Here is a 22,448-nt window from a genome sequence, read left to right as displayed (position 1 = left end):
ACTGCACTCTAGCCTGGGTGACAGAGCAAGACTCCATCTCACACACACACAAAAAAAGACATTAAAGCATTCTAAGATAAACAAGCTGAGGGAGTTTGTTACCCCTAGACCTGCCTTAGAAGAAATGCTAAAGGGAGTCCTGCTGGGTGAAATGAAAGGACACTAGACAGTAACCCAAATTCATCTGAAGAAATGAAGATGTCAGTGAAGGTAACAGAATGGGTAATTATAAAATCTGGTAGTATTGAAATGATGGTCCATAATTGCAGTATCTTTTTTCTACATGATGTAAGAGACTAACGTAGTTTTAGTAAATTAGTCTAAAAGCCAGAATTATTGTAACTTTGATTTGTTACTCCACATTTTGTTTTTTACATAATTTAAGAGGCTGAATTAAAGAATTACTAGTTTGGCCGGGCGTGGTGGCTCAAGCCTGTAATCCCAGCACTTTGGGAGGCCGAGACGGGTGGATCACGAGGTCAGGAGATCGAGACCATCCTGGCTAACACGGTGAAACCCCGTCTCTACTAAAAAAAAATACAAAAAAACTAGCCGGGCGAGGTGGCGGGCGCCTGTAGTCCCAGCTACTCGGGAGGCTGAGGCAGGAGAATGGCGGGAACCCGGGAGGCGGAGCTTGCAGTGAGCTGACATCCGGCCACAGTACTCCAGTCTGGGCGACAGAGCGAGACTCCGTCTCAAAAAAAAAAAAAAAAAAAAAAAAAATTACTAGTTTATGTTTTGGGCTACACAGTTTATAAAGATTAATTTGGTGACATCAATAGGTTTGGACAGAGCTTTTAAAGGAGCTGAATTTGTTATTAACGTTAAGCTGGTAAAATTCAAGTTAGAGTATAGTATTAGAACTTTGGGATGTTTAATGTAATCCCCCGGTAGCCACAAAGAAAACAGCTATAGCAGTGGTCCCCAGCCTTTTTGGCACCAGGGACCAGTTTCATGGAAGACAAATTTTCCACAGACTGGGAAGGGGGGAATGGTTTTGAGATGAAACTGTTCTACCTCAGATCATCAGGCATTAGTTAGATTGTTATAAGGAGGACAAAACCTAGATCCCACTCATGTGCAGTTCACTATAGGGTTTGTGCTCCTATAAGAATCTAATGCGGGCTGGGTGTGGTGGCTCACGCCTGTAATCCCAACACTTTGGGAGGCCAAGGCGGGTGGATCACGAGGTCAGGAGATCGAGACCATCCTGGTTAACATGGTGAAACCCTGTTTCTACTAAAAATACAAAAATTAGTCGGGCATGATGGTGGGTGCCTGTAGTCCCAGCCACTTGGGAGGCTGAGGCAGGAGAATGGTGTGAACTTGGGAGGCGGAGCTTGCAGTGAGCTGAGATTGCGCCACTGCACTCCAGCCTGGGCGGCAGAGCAAGACTCCGTCTCAAAAAAAAAAAAAAAAAAAAAAATCTAATGTGGCCACTGATCTGACGGGAGATGGAGCTCAGGTATGCTTGCTTGCCTGCCACTCACCTCTTGCTATGAGGCCTGATTCCTAACAGACCTAATACCAGTCCATGGCCTGGGGGTCGGGAGCCCCTGAGCTGTAGAATACAGTCATGTGCACATAACATCTTAGTAAACAATGAACCACTTATACAATGTTAGTCCCATAAAATTATAATGGAGCTGAAAAACTCCTGTTGCCTAGTGATGTAGCCATTGTAACATCATAACAGCATGCATTACTCATGTATTTATGATAATGCTAGTATAAACATGTTACAGTGCTAGTGGTATAAAAGTTTAACACCGTTATGTACAGTACATAATACTTGATAATGTATATCTTACTAGTTTATGTACTTACTATACATTTTATTGCTACTTGACTGTACTTATTAAGAAAGTTAACTGTAAAACAGCCTCAGGCAGGCCCTTCAGGACATATTCTAGAAGAAGGCATTGTCATAGAAGATGACAGTTCCATGTGTGTTATTGCCCCTGAAGATCTTCCAGCAGGACAAGATGTAGAGGTGAAAGACAATAGCATTGATTATCCTGACCCCATCTAGGCCTAGTCTAATGAGTATGTTTATGTCTTAGTTTTATTTTTTTTATTATTATACTTTTAAGTTCTGGGGTACATGTGCAGAACATGCAGGTTTGTTACATAGGTATACACATGCCATCCTGGTTTGCTGCACCCATCAACTCATCATCTACATTAGGTATTTCTCCTGATGCTATTCCTCCCCTAGCCCCCAATCCCCCAACAGGCCCCTGTGTGTGATGTTTCCCTCCCTATGTTCATGTGTTCTCATTGTTCACCTCCCACTTATCAGTGAGAACATGTGGTGTTTGGTTTTCTGTTCTTGTGTTAGTTTGCTGAGAATGATGGTTTCCAACTTCATTCATGTCCCTGCAAAGGACACGAATTCATCCTTTTTATGGCTGCGTAGTTTTCCATGGTGTATATGTGCCACATTTTCTTTATCCAGTCTGTCACTGATGACCGTTTGGGTTGGTTCCAAGTCTTTGTTATTGTGAACAGTGCTGCAATAAACAAACGTGTGCATGTGTCTTTATAGTAGAATGATTTATAATCCTTTGGGTATCCCAATAATGGGATATATTGGGATATAATCCCATTATATCCCAATAATGGGATTGCTGGGTCAAAAGGTATTTCTGGGAGAGGAACTGCCACACTGTCTTCCACAGCGGTTGAACTAATTTACACTCCCAACAGTGTAAAAGCGTTCTTGTTTCTCCACATCCTCTCCATCATCCGTTGTTTCCTGACTTTTTAATGATTGCCATTCTAACTGGCATGAGATGGTATCTCATTGTGGTTTTAATTTGCATTTCTCTAATGACCAGTGATGATTTTTCATCAAACACTGTTCAACAAACATTTTTCATATATTTGTTGGCCACATAAATGTCTTCTTTTGAGAAGTGACTGTTGATATCCTTCGCCCACTTTTTGATGGGGTTGTTTTTTTCTTGTAAATTTGTTTAAGTTCTTTGTAGATTCTGGATATTAGCCCTTTGTCAGATGGAGAGATTGCAAAAATTTTCTCCCATTCTGTAGGTTGCCTGTTCACTCTTATGATAGTTTCTTTTGCTGTGCGGAAGCTCTTTAGTTTAATTAGATCCCATTTGTCAATTTTGGCTTTTGTTGCCATTGCTTTTGGTGTTTTAGTCATGAAGTCTTTGCCCATGCTTATGTCCTGAATGGTATTGCCTAGGTTTTCTTCTAGGGTTTTTATAGTTTTAGGTATTAGGTTTAAGTCCTTAATCCATCTTGAGTTAATTTTTGTATAAGGTGTAAGGAAGAGGTCCAGTTTCAGTTTTCTGTATATGGCTAGCCAGTTTTCCCAATACCATTTATTAAATAGAGAATCCTTGCCCCATTGCTTGTTTTTATCAAGTTTGTCAAAGATCAGATGGTTGTAGATGTGTGGGGTTACTTCTGAGGCCTCTGTTCTGTTCCATTAGTCTATACATCTGTTTTGGTACCAGTGCCATGCTGTTTTGGTTACTGTAGCCTTGTAGTATAGTTTGAAGTCAGGTAGCATGATACCTCCAGCTTTGTCCTTTTTACTTAGGATTGTCTTGGCTATGCAGGCTCTTTTTGGTTCAATATGAAATTTAAAGTATTTTTTTCTAGTTCTGTGAAGAAAGTCAATGGTAGCTTGATGGGGATAGCTTTGAATTTATAAATTATTTTGGGCAGTATGGCCATTTTCACGATATTGGTTCTTCCTATCCACGAACATGGAATATTTTTCCATTTGTTTGTGTCCTCTCATTCCCTTGAGCAGTGGTTTGTAGTTCTCATTGAAGAGGTCCTCCTTCACATCCCTTGTAAGTTGTATTCCTAGGTATTTCATTCTCTTAGTAGCAATTGTGAATGGGAGTTCACTCATCATTTCGCTCTCTGTTTGTCTATTGATGTATAGGAATGCTCGTGATTTTTGCACATGATTTTGTATACTGAAACTTTGCTGAAGTTGCTTATCAGCATGAGATTTTGGGCTGAGATGATGTGATTTTCTAAATACACAATCATGTCATCTGCAAACAGAGACAATTTGACTTCCTTTCTTCCTATTTGAATACACTTTGTTTCTTTTCCTTGCCTGTTTGCCCTGACCAGAACTTCCAATAGTATGTTGAGTAGGAGTGGTGAGAAAGAGCATCCTTGTCTTGTGCCACTTTTCAAAGGGAATCCTTCCTAGTTTTTGCCCATTCAGTATGATATTGGCTGTGGGATTGTCATAAATAGCTCTTATGATTTTGAGATATGGTCCATCAATACCTAGTTTATTGAGAGTTTTTAGCTTTTAATAAAGTTTAAAATGTAAAAAATAAAATTTTTAGGAAAAAAGTTTATAAAGATGTCTAAAAATGTTTTGCACAGTTGTACAATGTGTTTTAAGCTAAATGTTTTTACAAAATAGTCAAAAACTTAAAAACATTTGAAAGTTTATTAAGTTACAGTAAGCTAAGGTTAACTTATTGAAAAAAATATGTTTAGTGTAGTCTAAGTGTACAATATTTATAAAGTCTACAGTAGTGTATGGTAATGTCCTAGGGTTTCACATTCACTCACCACTCACACCCAAAATAACTTCAAGTTCTACCAGCTCAATTAATGATAAGTACTTACTATGATTTGAGTGATACCCAATGTGGCAGTATTGAGAGGTGGGGCCCTTAAGAGGTGATTGGATTAATCTATTCAAGGATTGATAGATTAATGGATTATCATGGGAATGGGGCTGATGGCTTTGTAAGAAGAGGAAGAAGGACCTGAGCAAGCATGCTTAGCATCCCCACCATATGATGCCCTGCACTACCTTGGGAGTCTGCAGAGAGTCCCTACCAGCAAGAAGACCCTGACCAGATGTGGCCCTCAACCTTGGACTTCTCAGCTGCTATAATTCTAAGAAATAAATTCATTTTTTCTTATAATTTAGCCAGTTTCAGGTATTCTGTTATAAGCAACATACAATGGACTGAGTGCCCTACACAAATGTACCGATTTTTATCTTTTATACTGTATTTTCACTGTACCTTTTCTATATTTGGACATGTGTTTAGATACACAAAGAACATTGCATTACAATTGTCTACAGTATTCTGTACAGTTACATGCTGGACAGGTTTGTAGCCCAGGAGCAATAGGCTATACCATGTAGCCTAGGTGTGTTGTAGGCTAGGTTTGTGTAGATACATATACACTCGATGATGTTGCCCCATTGATGAAATAACTTAACAACACATTTCTCAGAACATATTTCTGTTGTTAAGCAATGCATGGCTGTATGCACAAAAGGAAGTGAGAAAGGGATTTAAATGTTTCATTACCAAACAAACAAACAAAAAAACACACACACAAAAGAAAGGCACAATACAAGAAATGAGGAAAAAGATATAAGGCATATAGAATATGAAGTGACCAAAGTCTCTCCTTATTGATAATTACTTCATATGTAAATAGATTAAATGGACAGAGATTGGCAGAATGGGGAAAAAAACAGGAGCTAACTGTATGCTGTCTACAAGAGACTCACAAAGACACAGTATTAATATATTGAGAGTGACAGGATGGAAAAAGATATTCGCTGGGCACAGTGGCTCATGTCTATAATCCCAACACTTTGGGAGGTTGAGGCAGGTGGTTTTCTTGAGCCCAGGAGTTTGAAACCAGCCTAGGCAACATGAAGAGACCACATCTCTACAAAAAAAAAAAAAAAAAAAAAAACCACACACACACACACACAAAACTGGGCATTTTGGCTTTCTCGGGAAGCTGAGGTGGGAATATTGCTTGAGCCTGAAGGGTGGAGACTGCAGTGCACCAAGATCACACCACTGTACTCCAGCCTGGGAGACAGAGTAAGACCCTCTCTCACAAAAAAAAAAAAAAAAAAAAAAAAAAAAAAAAAAAAAAAATTCCCATACGAATAGTAATCAAAAGGGGGCAGAGGTAGCTATACTAATATACTTTAAATAAAAAAGGATTACAAGAGATGATGGACATTAGTAAAATATTCAATTCAGCAAGAAGATGTAACAGTTATAAACATTGACACATATAAAGACAGATCATCAAAATATATGAAATGAAAACTGACGATTGAAGGGAGAAAGGAGAAATAGACAGTTCTGTAGTAATAGTTCAAAATGTCAGTGCCCTGCTCTGAATAATCAATAGAACAATAAGACATAAGTAAGGAAATGGAGGCTTTAAACAACACAATAAACTAATTAGATCTAACAGATATACGCAGAACATTCTACCCAACAATAAAAATAGAATACACATTCTTCTCAAGGGCACATGGAACATTTTCCAGGATAGACAACATGTTAGGCCACATATTAATAGATTTAAATAGATTTAAAAATACACAAAGTCTTTCCTTAAACCAAACTGGGATAAAGTTAAAAATCTATAACAGAAGGAAAATTGAGAAAATATACAAATCGTGAAAATTAAACACACTTTCAAACAACCAATGGATCAAAGAAGAAATAACAAGAAAAATTAGAAAATACTTGGAAATAAAAACAATATACCAAAACTTATGGGACCCAGCAAAAGCAATGCTAAAGAAGGAATTTATAGCTATAAATGCTTACATTAAAAAACAAGAAAGACCTCAAATTAATAACTTAACTTTAAACTTAAGAAACTAAAAAAGAAGAACAAACTAAACCCAAAGTTAGCAGAAGTAAGGATTAGAGCAGAAATAGATAAGAGAGACAATAGAAAAACAGAAAATCAAGAAAGCCAAAAATGGTTTCTTTGAAAAGATCAACAAAATTGACATTTTAGTTATATGAACCAAGAAAAAAAGAAGACACAGATTACTAAAATCAAATAAAATCGGAAACATTACCAATTCTACAGTAATAAAAAGCATTTAAAAATACCATGAACAATTGTATGCCAACAAATGGAAAAACCCAGAATAGACAAATTCCTAAAATCACAAAACATATCAGGACTAATCATGAAGAAATAGAAAATCTGAGTAGACCTATAGCTAGTAAGGAGATTAAGTAATAAAACATCTATTGACAAAAACCTGATGGCTTCACTGGTGAATTCTACCAAACATTCAAATAACTAACACTAATCATTTTTAAACTTCTTCAGAAAATTGAAGATGAGGGAAAACTTTCAAACTTACTCTATGAGGCAAGCATTATCCTGATACTGGAGCCAAAGACACTACAAAAACAGAAAACTACAGACCAAGATCCCTTCTGAACACTGATGCAAAAATCCTCAACAAAATACTAGCAAACTGACTTCAGCAGCATATTAAAAATACTACATAGCATTATAAAGTGGGGTTTACTTATGGAATGTAAGGATGATTCAATATATGAAAACAATCAATGTAATACACCATATTAATGGAATGAAGGTGAAAAAACACATGTGATCATCTCAATGCAGCAAAGGCATTTGGAAAAATTCAGTACCCTTTAATGATTAAAGAAAAAAACAACTAGGAATAAAAGGAAACTACTTCAACATAATGAAGTCCATATATGAAAATCCGCAACAAACATCATAGTAGTGAAAATCTGCAAAAGCTTTTTGTGAAAAGATCAGAAACACAGCAAGGATGACTACTTTTGTCACTTCTACTCAACACAGAACTGGAAGCTCTTAGAGCAATTAAGCAAGAAAAAAAGGATTCTAAATTGGAAAGAAATAATTAAAATGATCTCTGCCAATGATATAATCTCATATCTAGAAAGGCCTAAAGGTTCCACAAAAAAAGCACTAATAAATTTAGCAATGTAGCAGGATACAAGGTTAACACACAAAAATAAGTTGCATTTCCATACACTAACAATGAACAATTTGAAAAGGAAATCAGGAAAACAATTCCATTTACAATAGCATCAAAAATATTTAGGAATTAACCAAGGAGATGAAAGACTTATAAAATGAAAAATACAAAATATTGAATTGAAAACATCGAACAATACAAAGAAATTAAGTGGAAAGACATCCTATGTTCATGGATTGGAAGTCTTAATGTTGTTAAGATGGCAGTACTACTCAAAGCCATCTACAGATTCAAGGCAATCCCTATCCAAATTCTAATTATGGTTTTTGCAGAAAGACTTACTTATTCTAAAATTCATATAGAATCTAAAGACACTCTGAATAAACAAAGCAATTTTGAAAAAGAAAAACCTATAAGACATTTCTCCAAATAAGATATGCAAAAAGTATACACCTTTGAAAAATGAAAGCAAAATAGGGGCATTCTTAGATAAGCAAATTTTGTTGTTGGCTGACATCACCATAAACACTAAACAAAGTCCATCAGACTGAAAGCAAGTGATCCTGATGATAATTTAAAAAAATTTTTAAGTTCTGGGGTACATTTGCAGGATATGCAGGTTTGTTACATAGGTAAACATGTGCCACGATGATTTGCTGCACCTATCAATCAATCACCTAGGTATTAAGCCCAGCATGCATTAGCTATTTTTCCTAATGCTCTCCCTCCCCCAGTGTCCCCCTCAACAGGTCCCAGTGTGTGTTGTTCCCTTCTGTGTGTCTATGTGTTCATAATGTTCAGCTCCCACTTATAAGTGAGAACATGTGGTGTTTGGTTTTCTGTTCCTGCATTAGTTTGCTGGGAATAATGGCTTCCAGCTTCATCCATGTCGCCGCAAAGAACACAATCTCATCCTTTTTATGGTTGAATAGTATTCCATGGTGTAAATGTACCACATTTTCTTTATCTAGCCTGCCATTGACAGGCATTTGGGTTGAGTCCATGCCTTTGCTATTGTGAATAGTGCTGCAATGAACATACAGGTGCATGCATCTTTGTAATAGAATAATTTATATTCCTCTGGGTATATACCCAGTAATGGGATTGCTGGGTCAAATGGTATTTCTGGGTCTAGGTCTTTGAGAAATTGCCACACTGTCTTCCACAATGATTGGACTAATTTGCATTCCCACGATTACTGTAAATGCATTCCTTTTTCTCTGCAGCCTCGCCAGCATCTGTTGTTTTTTGACTTTTTAATAGTTGCCATTCTGACTGGTGTGAGACAGTGGTATCTCATTTGTGGTTCTGACTTGCATTTCTCTAATGATCTATTTTATTACAAAAGGATTAGACATTGAGCTTTTTTCCATATATTTGTTGACCACATGAATGTCTTCTTTTGAAAGGTGTCTGTTCATGTCCTTTGCCCACTTTTTAATGAGGTTGTTTTTTTCTTGTAAATTTGTTTTAAGTTCCTTGTAGATTCTAGATATTGGATCTTTGTCAGATGAATAGATTGCAAACATTTTCTCCCATTCTGTGGGTGGTCTGTTTGCTCTGATGATAGTTTATTTTGCTGTGCAGAGGCTCTTCAGTTTAATTAGATCCTATTTGTCAATTTTCTTTTGCTTTTGTTGCAATTGTGTTTGATGTTTTCATCATGAAATCTTCGTCCATGCCTATGTTCTGAATGGTATTGCCTAGATTTTCTTCTAGGGTTTTTATAGTTTGGGATTCTACATTTAAGTCTTTAATCCGTCTTGAGTTAATTTTTGTATAAGGTGTAAGGAAGGGGTCCAGTTTTAACTTTCTGCATATGGATAGCCAGTTCTCCCTGCAACATTTATTAAATAGGGAATCCTTTCCCCATTGCTTGTTTTTGTCATGTTTGTCCAAGATCAGATGGTTGTAGATGGGTGATCTTACTTCTGGGTTCTCTATCCTGTTCCACTGGTCTATGTGTCTGTTTTTGTACCACTACCATGCTGTTTTAGTTACTGTAGCCTTGTTGTATAGCTTGAAGTCCAGTAGCATTATGCCTCCAACTTTGTTCTTTTTGCTTAGGATTGTCTTGGCTATATGGGCTTTTTTTGGTACCATATCAATTTCAAAATAGCTTTTTTTTCTAATTATGTGAAGCATGTGAATGGTAGTTTAATGGTAATAGCATTGAATCTATAAATTACTTTGGGCACTATGGCCATTTTCACAATATTGATTCTTCCTATCCATGAGCATGGAATGATTTTCCATTTGTTTGTGTCTTCTCTGATTTCCTTGAGTAGCAGTTTGTAGTTCTCCTCAAAGAGGTCCTTCACTTCCCTTGTTAACTGCATTCCTAGGTATTTTATTCTCTTTGTAGCAATTGTGAATGGAAGTTCACTTATGATTTGGCACTCTGCCTTGTCTGTTGGTGTATAGAAATGCTTGTAACTTTTGCACATTGATTTTGTATCCTGAGACTTTGCTGAAGTTGCTTATCAGTTTAAGAAGCTTTTGGGGCTGGGCGCGGTGGCTCAAGCCTATAATCCCAGCACTTTGGGAGGCCGAGACGGGCGGATCACGAGGTCAGGAGTTCGAGACCATCCTGGCTAACACGGTGAAACCCCGTCTCTACTAAAAAATACAAAAAACTAGCCGGGCGAGGTGGCGGGCGCCTGTAGTCCCAGCTACTCGGGAGGCTGAGGCAGGAGAATGGCATAAAAACCCGGGAGGCAGAGCTTGCAGCGAGCTGAGATCCGGCCACTGCACTCCAGCCTGGGCGACACAGCAAGACTCCGTCTCAAAAAAAAAAAAAAAAAAAGCTTTTGGAGGCTGGGCTGGTGGCTCACACCTGTAATCCCAGCACTTTAGGAGGCCAAGGCAGGCAGATCATGAGGTCAAGAGATCAAGACCATCCTGGCTAACATGGTGAAACCCTGTCTCTACTAAAAATACAAAAATTAGCTAGGCGTGGTGGTGCATGCCTGTAGTCCCAGCTACCCAGGAGGCTAAGGCAGGAGAATTGCTTGAACCTGGGAGGCGGTGGTTGCAGTGAGCCGAGATTGTGCCACTGCACTCCAGCCTGGCAACAGAGCGAGTCTCAAACAAACAAACAAACCTACCTTTTGGGCTGAGACAATGGGGTTTTCTGGATATAAGATCATGTCACCTGTGAACAGAGACAGTTTTACTTCCTCTCTTCCTATCCGAATATCCATTCTTTCTTTCTCTTGCCTGATTCCCTTGCCAGAACTTCCAATATTATGTTGAATAGGAGTGGTGAGAGGGGGCATCCTTGTCTTGTGCCGGTTTTCAAGGGGAATGCTTCCAGCTTTTGCTCATTCAGTATCATATTGGCTGTGGATCTATCATAAATAGCTCTTATTATTTTGAGGTATATTCCTTCAATATCCAGTTTATTGAAAGTATTAGCATAAAGGGATGTTGAATTTTATTGAAGGCCTTTTCTGTGTCTATTGATATAATCATGTGGTTTTTGTTTTTAGTTCCATTTATGTGATGAATTATGTTTATTGATTTGCATATGTAGAACCAGCCTTGCATCCCAGGGATGAAGCTACCTTGATCATGGTGGGATAAGCTTTTTGATGTGTTGCTGGATTTGGTTTGCCAGTATTTTATTGAGGATTTTTGTATGAATGTTCATCAGTCATATTGGTCTGAAGTTGTTTTTTTTTGTTTTTTTTTTTTTTAATCTCTGCCAGGTTTTGATATCAGGATGATGCTTGTCTCATAAAATGAGTTAGGGAGGAGTCCCTCCTTTTCTATTGTTTGGAATACTTTCAGAAGAAATGGTACCAGCTCCTCTTTGTACCTCTGGTAGAATTCAGCTGTAAATTCTTCTGGTCCTCGGCTTTTTTTGGTTGGTAGGCAAGTGATTCAGTCTTGGGAGGGTCTGTGTATCCAGGAATTTATCAATTTCTGCTACATTTTCTAGTTTATGTGCACAGAGATGTTTGTAGTATTCTCTGATGGCTGTTTGTATTTCTGTGGGGTCAGTGGTGATATTCTCTTTATCATTTTCATTGTGTCCATTTGATTATTCTCACATTTCTTTATTAGTCTAGCTAGCAGTCTATCTATTTTATTATTTTTTTCCTGGATTCATTGAGTTTTTTGAAGGGTTTTTCACGTCTCTATTTCTTTCAGTTCTGCTCTCATCTGAAGGGGTGGCCTGCCCCTCCACACCTGTGGGTATATCTTGTCAGGTGGGACGAGAGACTGAGAAAAGAAATAAGACACAGAGACAAAGTATACAGAAACAACAGTGCCCCCAGGAGACTGGTACTCAGCATACCAAGGACCTGCACAATCAAAATGGAACTCAAGATTAAGAAACTCACTGAACACCACACAACTACATGGAAACTGAACAACCTGCTCCTGTATGACTCCTGGGTAAACAATAAAATTAAGGCAAAAATCAAGAACTTATTTGAAACTAATGAGAACAAACAGACAACATACCAGAATATCTGGGATGCAGCTAAAGCAGCATTAAGAGACAGTAACAGTCTGATCTTTCTTTCTTTTCCCTACACTAATCTTGGTTATTTCTTGTCTTCTGCTAGCTTTGGGGTTTGTTTGCTCTTGGTTCTCTAGTTCTTTTAGTTGTGATGTTAGGATGTCAATTTGAGATCTCCCTAGCTTTTTGAAGTGGGCATTTAGTGCTATAAATTTCCTCTTAATGCAGTGAGCTGTAGGGGGCCATGGGACCCAATATGCCCTCTGTAGTGTCCTCCACCTCCTCACCGAAGAGGAAAAGTTTGGGACTGGCCTCCTGAACTCCTGAGATGCACCTCAGGGATCTGTATTTTAAATTAGGGGTGCTGGGGTAAGGAGACATCAGAAAAGCCCTTTCTAGCCCAGCCAAGTCTGGCCTCCTTCCTGCAAGGTTTATATCCTGGGGGCTTTGGGCTATTTTCCCAAGGAGAGCGCAAGCCTCATCCTTAGCTCTCTGCTCAACATCCAGCCCTGTGTAAAAGCTCTAGGCTTGCCTCATGCTAACTTGCTTGAATAATGTGTATTTTCTGCACTCCTTCAGAGAGAGGCCGGCCGTTTTCTCCCTAAATGCAGTGAAAGGAGGTTGTGCCATTGTCGTGCCTGCCAGGTTCCGGTGGACATGGCTGTGAGGGTCATAATTAAGGGGGGTCTCAAGATGGAGAGGCCAGGCATCCCTTGTGCTCACCCACCTGGTCCCCAAGGCAGCCCAGTTCTTGGTAAAGAAAAACCGCCAGGGAATATCTGGGCTCTTGTGGGACAGGGCTAGTGGAACCTACTTGGGAGTCTCAATTGTGGGCAGAAAGTAATATCTGTGTGTAGAAGTTCCCACTGGATGAAGGGCCAGTGCAACCTTCCTCTGATGCCCAAACACTTCCATCTATCTGCAATTACAAAAATCTGATTTGTGTCTGCACAAGATAAGGGTGGAATCCCTAAATTGAACCCCAAAACAAAAGCAAACAAACCCAGGTGTCTCCCACAACTTCCTAACAAGAGTCTCCAAACCCTCTCCAGGGTCTTGGCTGGGGGCATGTAGGCTCAAGGGTCCCCATCTTGCCTTGGAGACCAGGATGGGGCCTCACAGGGCAGAGCTGCAGGGAACAGTCATGGGCCCATGGGGCTCACAGGGTGTCATGCTGTGGAGACAAACTGTCCATAATGGAGATACCCAAGTAGGGCCCCAGCCAGCCTTGGGGGTTTTCCTTGTTGGTTGCAAGAGAAGCAGGGTCTGGCTGAACAGGCCTGGGGCCCTGCAGAGGTGGGGAGCTGAAACAGTGGGCAAGAGAGAGCCAGAGCTTGACAGAGTGCCAGGGGAGCCCAGGATCACCCACTCTCCACTTCCCTCCTCACTGCTCCCTTTCCCCAGACAGAGGCATGGGGTCAGGAAAGCACAAAGCCCAGGGCTTGACAGCCCAATAGCCTTCCTGCTCTGTCTGTCCCCGCTGGTGGGTACAGGTGGGGTATGGCCAGATACTGCCTGGGGGCCCAAGGCCTTACCCCCCACAATCCCAATTATTAGATGATGATTCCTCCTCTTGGTAGCAGGAAAGTCTGGCAATTGTGTTGCTTGTACTTCTGGCAGGGACAACAGCCCCTGCAAAGGATGGTCCACGGGGTCCAGAGATGGTGGGTTCTCGCAGCCCAACTTCTCAACAGCACCTTCTCACTGCAAGTCAACAAATGGGGTCCTCAGGTTGGCCCCAGAGTCTCCACCCTGAGAGACCAACACTGCTGGCAGGGACAGATTTGCAAAGTGGCTGTGGCCCAGAATCTTGCGGATCAAACGGACAAACTGATGGAGCACAGAAAATTCCGTGGCTGAACTGGGCCATGGAAATGGCAGCCTGGGCAACAGATTCATGAAAACAGACTCTTCACACCTTGGTCCTGCCCTTCAGGTCTGAGCGAGCTCCATGTGCTCCTGGTCAAAGCTGGGGGCGGGTTTCCCCCACCTCCTTGCCCAAGCCCATCCCCTGTCTACCTGGGGATGCTGGAGGTAGCCTTTGGGGTAGGCTGGGCCTGTGCTGGCCACCAGGCTGTGGGGACTACCACCACCCACTCATGGAACTGGAAGGTGCCTCTGGGTGAGGGTGGGTCACGCTCAGCTAGGGATTGCCAGGAGAGGACAGTGGCGTTTACAACTTGGAGCTAACGGCATTTCATTGGAGGAGACCCCCCGAGACCCCCTTTGGATGGTGGAGGAGCCCCCCTGTGCTCAGAAGCTGCCCTGGGAGTCCCTGAGGGATGGGGCTGGAGCCAAGCTCCTTGGAGGGCCAATGTTCTCCCTGTCTGGTTTGGAAGCAGAGTAGGCTTCTGGGGACTTAGTCACCTTGGGATTCTTGGATCAATGTGGGCAGAGGAGGCTCTGGAAGGGCCGATTCAACTTTCGCCTGAGGCGGCAGAGCATCCTCTGGGGAGGAATGCAGGTGGCAGGCGGGGATCTGCATCAAGGGCAGCCCAGAGCTGCCCCCCGGCAGCAGCGCCCCTCCTGCCCCCCAGCTCACCGTCGCACCCTGGGCCTCTCAAGCTTGGCCTCCTGCCCCCCAGCTCACCGTCGCACCCTGGGCCTCTCAAGCTTGGCCTCCTGCCCCCCAGCCTGGAGCACGCACCAGGACCAGCCTTGCAGGGCCCAGCGCAAAACGAAAACATCACCCCTTGGCCAAAAGTAACCAAGAATTTCCAGACGGTGAGAGCTGAGCGAGAAGTGAGCACCTGGCCCTGGGGACTCCCCATGTGGCAGGAAGAAGTGGCCTCGCTGGGACCCCTCTGGCCGCTCCCAGGCCCCTCTCACCACCCCATCTCTCGGGCATCACAGCTGTGGTTCCTGCCTCTGCCCCACCCAGCCTCGGGCCCTGTGAGCCTCTGGGCCTCCCACACTGCCTGGGACAGGCCGGACTTCCTGTTTTACCCACGACTGTTCTGAGGGCACAGAGGGACGCTGAGGAGCGTGACGTTTCTGAGATGGAGGCCACCGACCGGGGAACACAGTGAACACCGGTAATGGGGCTGGTGGCCCAGGTGCATCATGGACAGGCACGTGACTGCCCCGGACCATTGGCAGCTCCCCTTCCCGGTGATTGGCTTAGGGAAGAGCACGTGACAACCCACCGGAAATCCCCTGTGGAGTGGCCCCCGGAAGCCCCTGGGGAAGCCTCCCTGTCGCGGGGGCACTGGGTGTCCACATTCGTTGCTTGCGTTCCCTTTCGATGGCGCTGGGGCGCTGTTGCTGCGCTTTTTTTTTTTTTCCTGAGACGGAGTCTCGCTCTGTCGCCCAGGCTGGAGTGCAGTGGCGCGATCTCGGCTCACTGCAAGCTCCGCCTCCGGGTTCAAGCGATTCTCCTGCCTCAGCCTCCCGAGTAGCTGGGATTACAGGCTCCCGGCACCACACCTGGCTAATTTTTGTATTTTTAGTAGAGACGGGGTTTCACCCTGTTGGTCAGGCTGGCCTCCAGCTCCTGACCTTGTGATCCGCCTGCCTCGGCCTCCCAAGCTGTGCTCTTTTTATTGAAGGCAGGCCCTCTTGGTGGCTCAGAGCCCCCGGTAGTGCCCTCGGAAGCCGCATGTGCTGGAGGCACATTGGAGGCGAGGATCCTGCAGCTGCGACTTGAGTCTCATGGGGCACGGAAGCGGCTGGAGCCCCCAGAGCTGGCTCGGGTTCCGAGTTCTGACCGAGTTGCTTTTTCCAGGAGGGCTGCCAGCATTGAATGTTCACCTGGTGGTCAGGCGCATCCCGGGAAGCAGGCCGAGGCCACCACGCCCTTGCAGGGTCACACCAGCCAACCAGGTGTTACCTGCATGGATGAGGAACGCGTTTAAAGAACAGCAGTGTTTTCCAATGATGCTGGATAAGGCTTTGTTTTTTAAAGGTAACGGATGCTTTAAGGGTGCCCCAGGGTAATTTCTGTAGCCAGGGTTCCCTCCGGGTTAGGGTCTACACGGCCATGGCGGGCTGCACAGTGCACGCTTTATCACTGAGAACTGACTCCTAAGTGACTGTTAACAAGAGTCCATGGGGCCAGTCAGCTTACACACAGGCCTAATATAGCAGAAAGAATGATGCAGGCTGTTAAAACAGCCTTTGGAAAGAGGTTTTCAATTTTTCACTCACAAAGCAAATCAAGCTTCCTAATTAGCTACAACACGGCTGGAAAGCTCAGCTCCTACTAGGCCGCAAGCCCTTGCTGTCTGCTTTCTTGTGTGACCATCTCTGTTACGGGAACGGCTTGGCTGTTTTCTAATCTCACTCGTGTTCAAAGAACTCGTGGCAGGCAGTGGTAACCATGGCAACAAAGGCCATAAATTCCTGGAAGTCGCATTCGCCATCTCCATCACTGTCCAGTGTTTCCATAACTTTGTCCACAACCTCTTGCTCTTTGATTTCCTAAGAGAGATAAAAGAAGTTGCCAACCTTGTTTTTAAATGGAATTGTGGACCATCAAAACATGATTAAAAGTTGAGTGACTGATAATTTGTGTCTGCAGTAAGCTGAGAACATCAAATGCGAAATATCAGGAAAGATGTCTCATGTGACCAGGGGGCTGTTGTCCAAGTAGACGTCTCTGGGGGTCAGTGTCTGGCCCTGGGCTACTGGAAAAGGCTGAATGGAACAGCCAAGAGGTGAAAAACTGTAGGTTGTTATCTTACTTAAAATACCTGAAAAAAAATAAAAAAATAAAAAAATAAAAAGAATATCATCTAGATCAGCCCTAGCAAATGTCTTGAAATAAAAATAAACTTTTGGCCCTCCTAAACTTTTCATGGGTTCTGTGTGTGGAAGTCCCTGTCTTAAAGACTTCCAGTGGAACGCAATGTTTTGAAAGTCGTCTTTGTTGCTGAAGTAACTCTTGGGAACGTCCTAGATTTGTTAACCCTGTATTCTTCTTCCCACTCGAATTGCTTTCTAGGTGTCATGAAACTTTTTCCTGACAGTTCTGCCTGACATTGGAGCTGAATGAATGGCGTGGCTATTAAGTGATGTACAAAGCCTCAGAGGAACAACCACAGTGCAGGGCTACAGATGTAGTGGGAAATATTTGGGTATTGAACACTGATGAAGAGCAGAGTAACAATTCCCCGGGACAGGAAGGCTTGGCCTGAAGAAGTCAAGTGTGATGTATAACAGCCACCTTGGCTATAAGACACACAGGGGCCGGACGTGGTGGCTCACACCTGTAATCCCAGCACTTTGGGAAGCTGAGGCAGGAGGATCACTTGAGCCCAGGAAGTTTGAGACCAGCCTGGGCAACACAGGGAGACTCCATCTCTACAAAGAAAAAAAAAAACAATTATCTGGGTGTGGTCCATATGCCCATATTCCCAGCTACTCAGGAGGCTGAGGCGGGAGGATTGCTTGAGCCTGGGAGGTTGAGGCTGCAGTGAGCCAAGATTGCACCATTGCACTCCAGCCTGGGTGACTGAGCAAGACCTTATCTGAAAAACTAAATAAACAAAACATACAGAAGATTGTAACTCCATGGGGGTAGGGGTGGGGAGGCACCTGTGGATGGGCAGGAGCAGGGCACTAACTTCAATTACATTATAGATCTGCTTCTGAACTGAAATTACCTTGATAAAACCAGGGAGCAAATGTTCGTGATGCCTTGAAATGCTTACCATGAATTATTTATCATTTACAAATTGAGATTCCCACATGCTAAGCTTTTTCTATGTATAAAAATAATTAATAATAGCTACTATTAGTTGAGCTTTCACTATATGTTAAGCACTTAAGCACTGTCCCGTTTCATCCTCACAACAGCCCTTGTTCAGAAGAACCTGGGACTTTCAGTTCAAGTCAGAAGGCATGATTGGTGGAACTAGAAAACTGCGTCTGTGAGTGGGACTGCTGTCACTCTGTGGACTTGAATGCCTGAGAAAACCAGTCCTGGAATCAGACGTGGGGATGCCCACTGCAAGCTTGCAGGCCTGTCTGCTCCACTCTGAACCATTCACAGTGGTGCGGTGTTTGGTGGAAGTGCGGACAGGAGAACCAGCCAGCCCCCATCCCCCTGCCCTGAAAACATGGACTGCTGGGCTGCTGGAGCCCAGGGCTTGCTGTCTTGCACTGAGAGGCTTGGCCAGCTTAGGAGGGCAGCTCCCCATTCCCATGCAGCAGAGCCCTGCCCTAGTATTTACGCTGGAATCAGGACTTGGTGAGACACTAGTGCACTGGCTCATTTTCTGGTCATTTCTCCCTTTTGTGATTGCTCATATCGGTGACCCAGGAAGCCCTTCATTGCATCTCACACGTGCACACCACCAGTGCTTCACTCTGGCTCAAGGCATGCCTCAAGCCAGCCTTGGTTCTAAGAGAGCATCAGGTACCAGGGGGATCACAGTTCACTTCCATGAGGGCATGAGGTGGGCAGTAAAGACAGGTGGGTCTGATCCAAGGACAGCGGAGAGAGTGGGTAAGAAAATGAGTCCTAATGCAAGGGTCTGGACATACTTCCACCACAAGCCACAGCAGGAACTGCCTGAAGAACAGGGCTCACCAGGAACCCTCATACAGCTTCCAAAAGTAGGGGCCCCAACTAAAGACAGTTCCTCACCAACATATGTTACTCCACGGAGCCTCCTGCAAAGCCCCAGGGCTTCCAAGGATGTGTACAGACCCCTGTCACGCCCTCAGTTAAGCCAGTCATGGTCATTCATCCATGTGCCAGGGTGGGTGCCCCAGAGCAGAAGCCATGACTGTCATGCCTGCATATCTCACAGTTCTTAATTAGTGCTCAGTCAGTGTTTACTGAGTGAAAGTCTGGCATGTCTTATCTCCATAGTAAATACTAAACATCTAGCTAAGCCAAAATACATCCTTTTCCTAAAAACTTTCCCAAAGCTTATTTTTAACAGTTTCCTTTTATGTTCACTTTGGCCCATGGTAAGTAATGAGTCCAGCATTATTTGGGAAGCTTTGGCCTTTGGGACCTTGATGCACCGATTGTACACAAGATGGTTGATAAGGACATGAAAACAAGGGGCCTATATGAGCCAGTCCCACACTGAAGGTTCCGTTACTCAAACAAGTTTGCAGAAGCAGCCCAGGAGTCCTGGAAGGAAACTGAAATCACCTTCAGTGCAGCTGAGAAGATAAAGCCAGTGTACCGGTGGCTTTTTAAGAGGAGATGGAGAAGGTGTCAAGTGTAAAAAGCAAGACTCACCTCTAAGAAATGGGAAAGCTCATTGTTGATGAGCTCCTTCAGTTCGGATTTCTTCAGCTTGTGCTTGTCTCCCTCCCTTCCAGAATATTGGTGGAAAACGTCGATGAGGGCCACCATGGCTTTCTCCAGCTCAGACATCCTAGGGGCTCGCAAAGGAAAGATGCCTTCTCATCTATACCTCATCATAAAACATTTCACAGGTTATCAATACAGACCGCAACCCAGACAAGGGGGATGGACTGGCCCTGGCACTCTTTTCAAGCTCAGAACAGCAGGCATGACCTGGAGGGGCATTCTGGGAATTTGTACCTTTATCAATCCTTCCACCTGCCTCTTAGACAGATGTGAGCCTTCTCTGTCTCTGTGGGCCACAGGGATATATTCCCATGCCCTCTGGCTTCTGGTTGGGTTGGTCCAACAGGGAATCTTTAGCAAAAATACAGACGCAGAGCAGCAAAGGAATTCACGGGTTAAATTTCTGCTTCCTCCCCACACGGTCCCTCTCTGTTCTTGTAAGGCTCCAAGATGAGGTGGTAGAGTGCAGGTGAGCAAACCATCGACTACAAGCTGTTAAAATCAATCTGAAAGTGAGACAGTGACTAGGAGCAAAATAAGACAAAAATCAAGAGCATTCCTATATTCTATCAATAAAGAAATAGAAAATCCAGTGCGAAATATTCTATTCATATAGAAATAGCATGTGATCTAAGACTAAGTTTAGGAAGAAAAATGCAGGTCCTTCCAAGAGATTCGGAGGAACATAAAATGTAGGAAGTTTTTCCTTTAAATTCATATGTAAATTTAAATCATTTTTAATAAAAATGATGGAATTTTTTTTGGATGTGTGACATGACAAAAACAGCTGTAAAATTCATCTGGAAAAATAAATATGGTAGAATTGCCACAATCTTTTTGAAGAATAACAGTGAAAGTTATTTGATCTACCAGGAAAAAAAATGTATCCTAAGTTTAACTGATTAAATGCGTGTGGTTCTGTGGCAGGGAGGGACAGAATCCGGCAGGAAGCTGAGCTGCTGAGCCTGCATTCTACCTCCAGTGCAGGGAAAGGCTGGTTCATTCACTGCAGTGACTGGGACGGGGCAGGAATAGGTGTTTCTCTGCAGCTGTCAAAGTAAGATCCCTCCGACCTCCCTCACAGCAAGTACCTTACGCCACAGCCTGCAAACCAAGGAAATATCTCATCAGTCTGGGAATGAGGCGCCTTCTACAAAGGATGCCTTGTCAGTTGTCTCACAAAACAGATGGGCAGGCCGAGAAATTTACCAGCTTTTGGCCTTGAGTTCTAATCATCAAATAAGAACATTTGCACTGTTATAATTAAAAATAAATTAATAAATAGTGTTGAAAAATCATTCCCATGTTGAATATATGACTTACATCTTAAAAATAATTTGGAATTAGATGTTAAAAATTTTATTTATTTCTGATGCTCCAAAGGAAACAGGATTGAAGATTTTTTTGTGCTGGCTAGATCTTTGCTAAAGGCATTCTATTAATAATCAGTGTACTTTATTTTGCTCTTGAGTCCCTAAAAATTTGGTAATTCATAAATAGAACAGTTAAGATGGATTAAAATCTTTAACATTTCATGCTTTTCTTATTCTTTGCACTCAAGTTTTCAATTATTGATATATGTGTGTGTATTTTTTTTGAACAAAACAAAACAAGACACTTTTACATCATTCTGATGCTCCTCAAAGTCCATGATGATTTGGGGAAAAGGAGGTTAAATTGTTTTTCTATGAACTATGACTAACGAGATTATTACAAAGGAAGGCATAAAACATGTATTCCATATATTAGAACACTAATAGAAACCACTAGAAAATATGGTTTTCTTCATAACCACGCTACAAATCAATTAAAAAATTCTTGTTAAATTTTTCCCTTTGACTTAATAAATAGTTGATGGTTTATAGTTTATCTTTTAAGAGAAATGGAAATAAATATGTTTCTTTCTCACATTCTGTGAATGTCCTACATTAATCTTTTAATATTGAGAACAAGAGAACATTTGAACTTTAACTCCTTAGAAAGACACGTTACCTAGCGTGTGAGGATCCCTCTAGGGGTTCAACCTCCCTAAGAAACTGTGAGACTGAAGAAAGTTAAAACCCACCAAAACCCCAATTTCTTTGACTCAATTTATTTGTAACTGTTACGTAATTTCTGAGTGGCGTCCTGGGGCTGTTGTCACCCTGGCACTTCAAACTGAGGGAAACTGGAAAACTGAAGAGTTACTTACCCAGGGCGGTGGAAAAAGTAACAAGGAGAAAAGGGGTTTATTTAGGATATGGACTAAACTAGCATTAGGTTCTCCATCATTTCCAGCTGCAGTGGGAAGCAAAATCTTTACTCTTCAAGTAGTTACAGGAGAGGTAGTATTTGTAGCACCACTGGGAAAATGTCAGCAATCACTTCTGGGCCGAGACCTGAGGTTTCTCTGATTTATGAAAAATACCTCTAGCTGCCTAGGGCTGATGCAGTCAGGTGTCCACAAAGAAGCAATAATGTAGAGATTAAAACACATCATCCTATTGACACTTCTGAAGTGCTGCCAATTGTCCTAAAGGGGGTTTTTAAGCTACCATTTAGTTTCTACCCCTCCATTCCCTTCCACCCAAACGAAAACAACCATTTCTTCCTGAGCATCCTCTTGGCCTGGCTCTTTCTCACCTCTTCCTTGTCTCACCCCTTCCTGGTCTCCTTGCTGCGGGCCTCGTGTCTGCTGCGGGTCCTGGGCGGCAGGTCTAGTGGGCAGAGGCAGCCTCTTATTCCGTCTGCCCAGGGAGGACGGATGAACCCTGGTGCAGCCCACTGCAGGCCATGGCAGCCAATGGGGGCCGAGGGCGGGGGTGGCAGGGCTGCCAGGCCTGCACACAGGGCTGCATTGACCAAGCAGCCCCGGGGACTTGCTGGGAGCCAGGATTGCACATGGGCTGAGGAAGAAAAAAGGGCCTGTAGGGCAGGAAGTG

General features: G+C 43.0%; 1 protein-coding gene across 2 annotated transcripts; it reads right to left on the bottom strand.

The window, feature by feature from the left end:
• Positions 1-16,131: 16,131 nt before the first annotated feature.
• On the bottom strand, positions 16,132-22,219 carry S100B (S100 calcium binding protein B). 2 transcript variants are annotated; one of them, XM_005548472.5, is made up of 3 exons: positions 22,150-22,219; positions 19,453-19,598; positions 16,132-16,673 (listed from the first exon to the last, which is right to left on the bottom strand). In XM_005548472.5, the coding sequence occupies exons 2-3, from the start codon at positions 19,588-19,590 to the stop codon at positions 16,533-16,535; spliced, it is 279 nt and encodes a 92-aa protein (XP_005548529.1). In that variant the 5' UTR covers positions 19,591-19,598; positions 22,150-22,219; the 3' UTR covers positions 16,132-16,532. The 2 variants fall into 2 exon arrangements, with proteins under 2 accessions (XP_005548529.1, XP_045243754.1); XM_045387819.3 differs by having other exon boundaries at positions 19,453-19,591.
• Positions 22,220-22,448: the final 229 nt, after the last annotated feature.

This window comes from Macaca fascicularis, chromosome 3, assembly GCF_037993035.2.
Source record: "Macaca fascicularis isolate 582-1 chromosome 3, T2T-MFA8v1.1".
NCBI classification, from domain to species: Eukaryota; Metazoa; Chordata; class Mammalia; order Primates; family Cercopithecidae; genus Macaca; species Macaca fascicularis.
The sequence above is the reverse complement of the archived record's forward strand: the minus strand, read 5'-3'. Positions and strand labels throughout refer to the sequence as shown.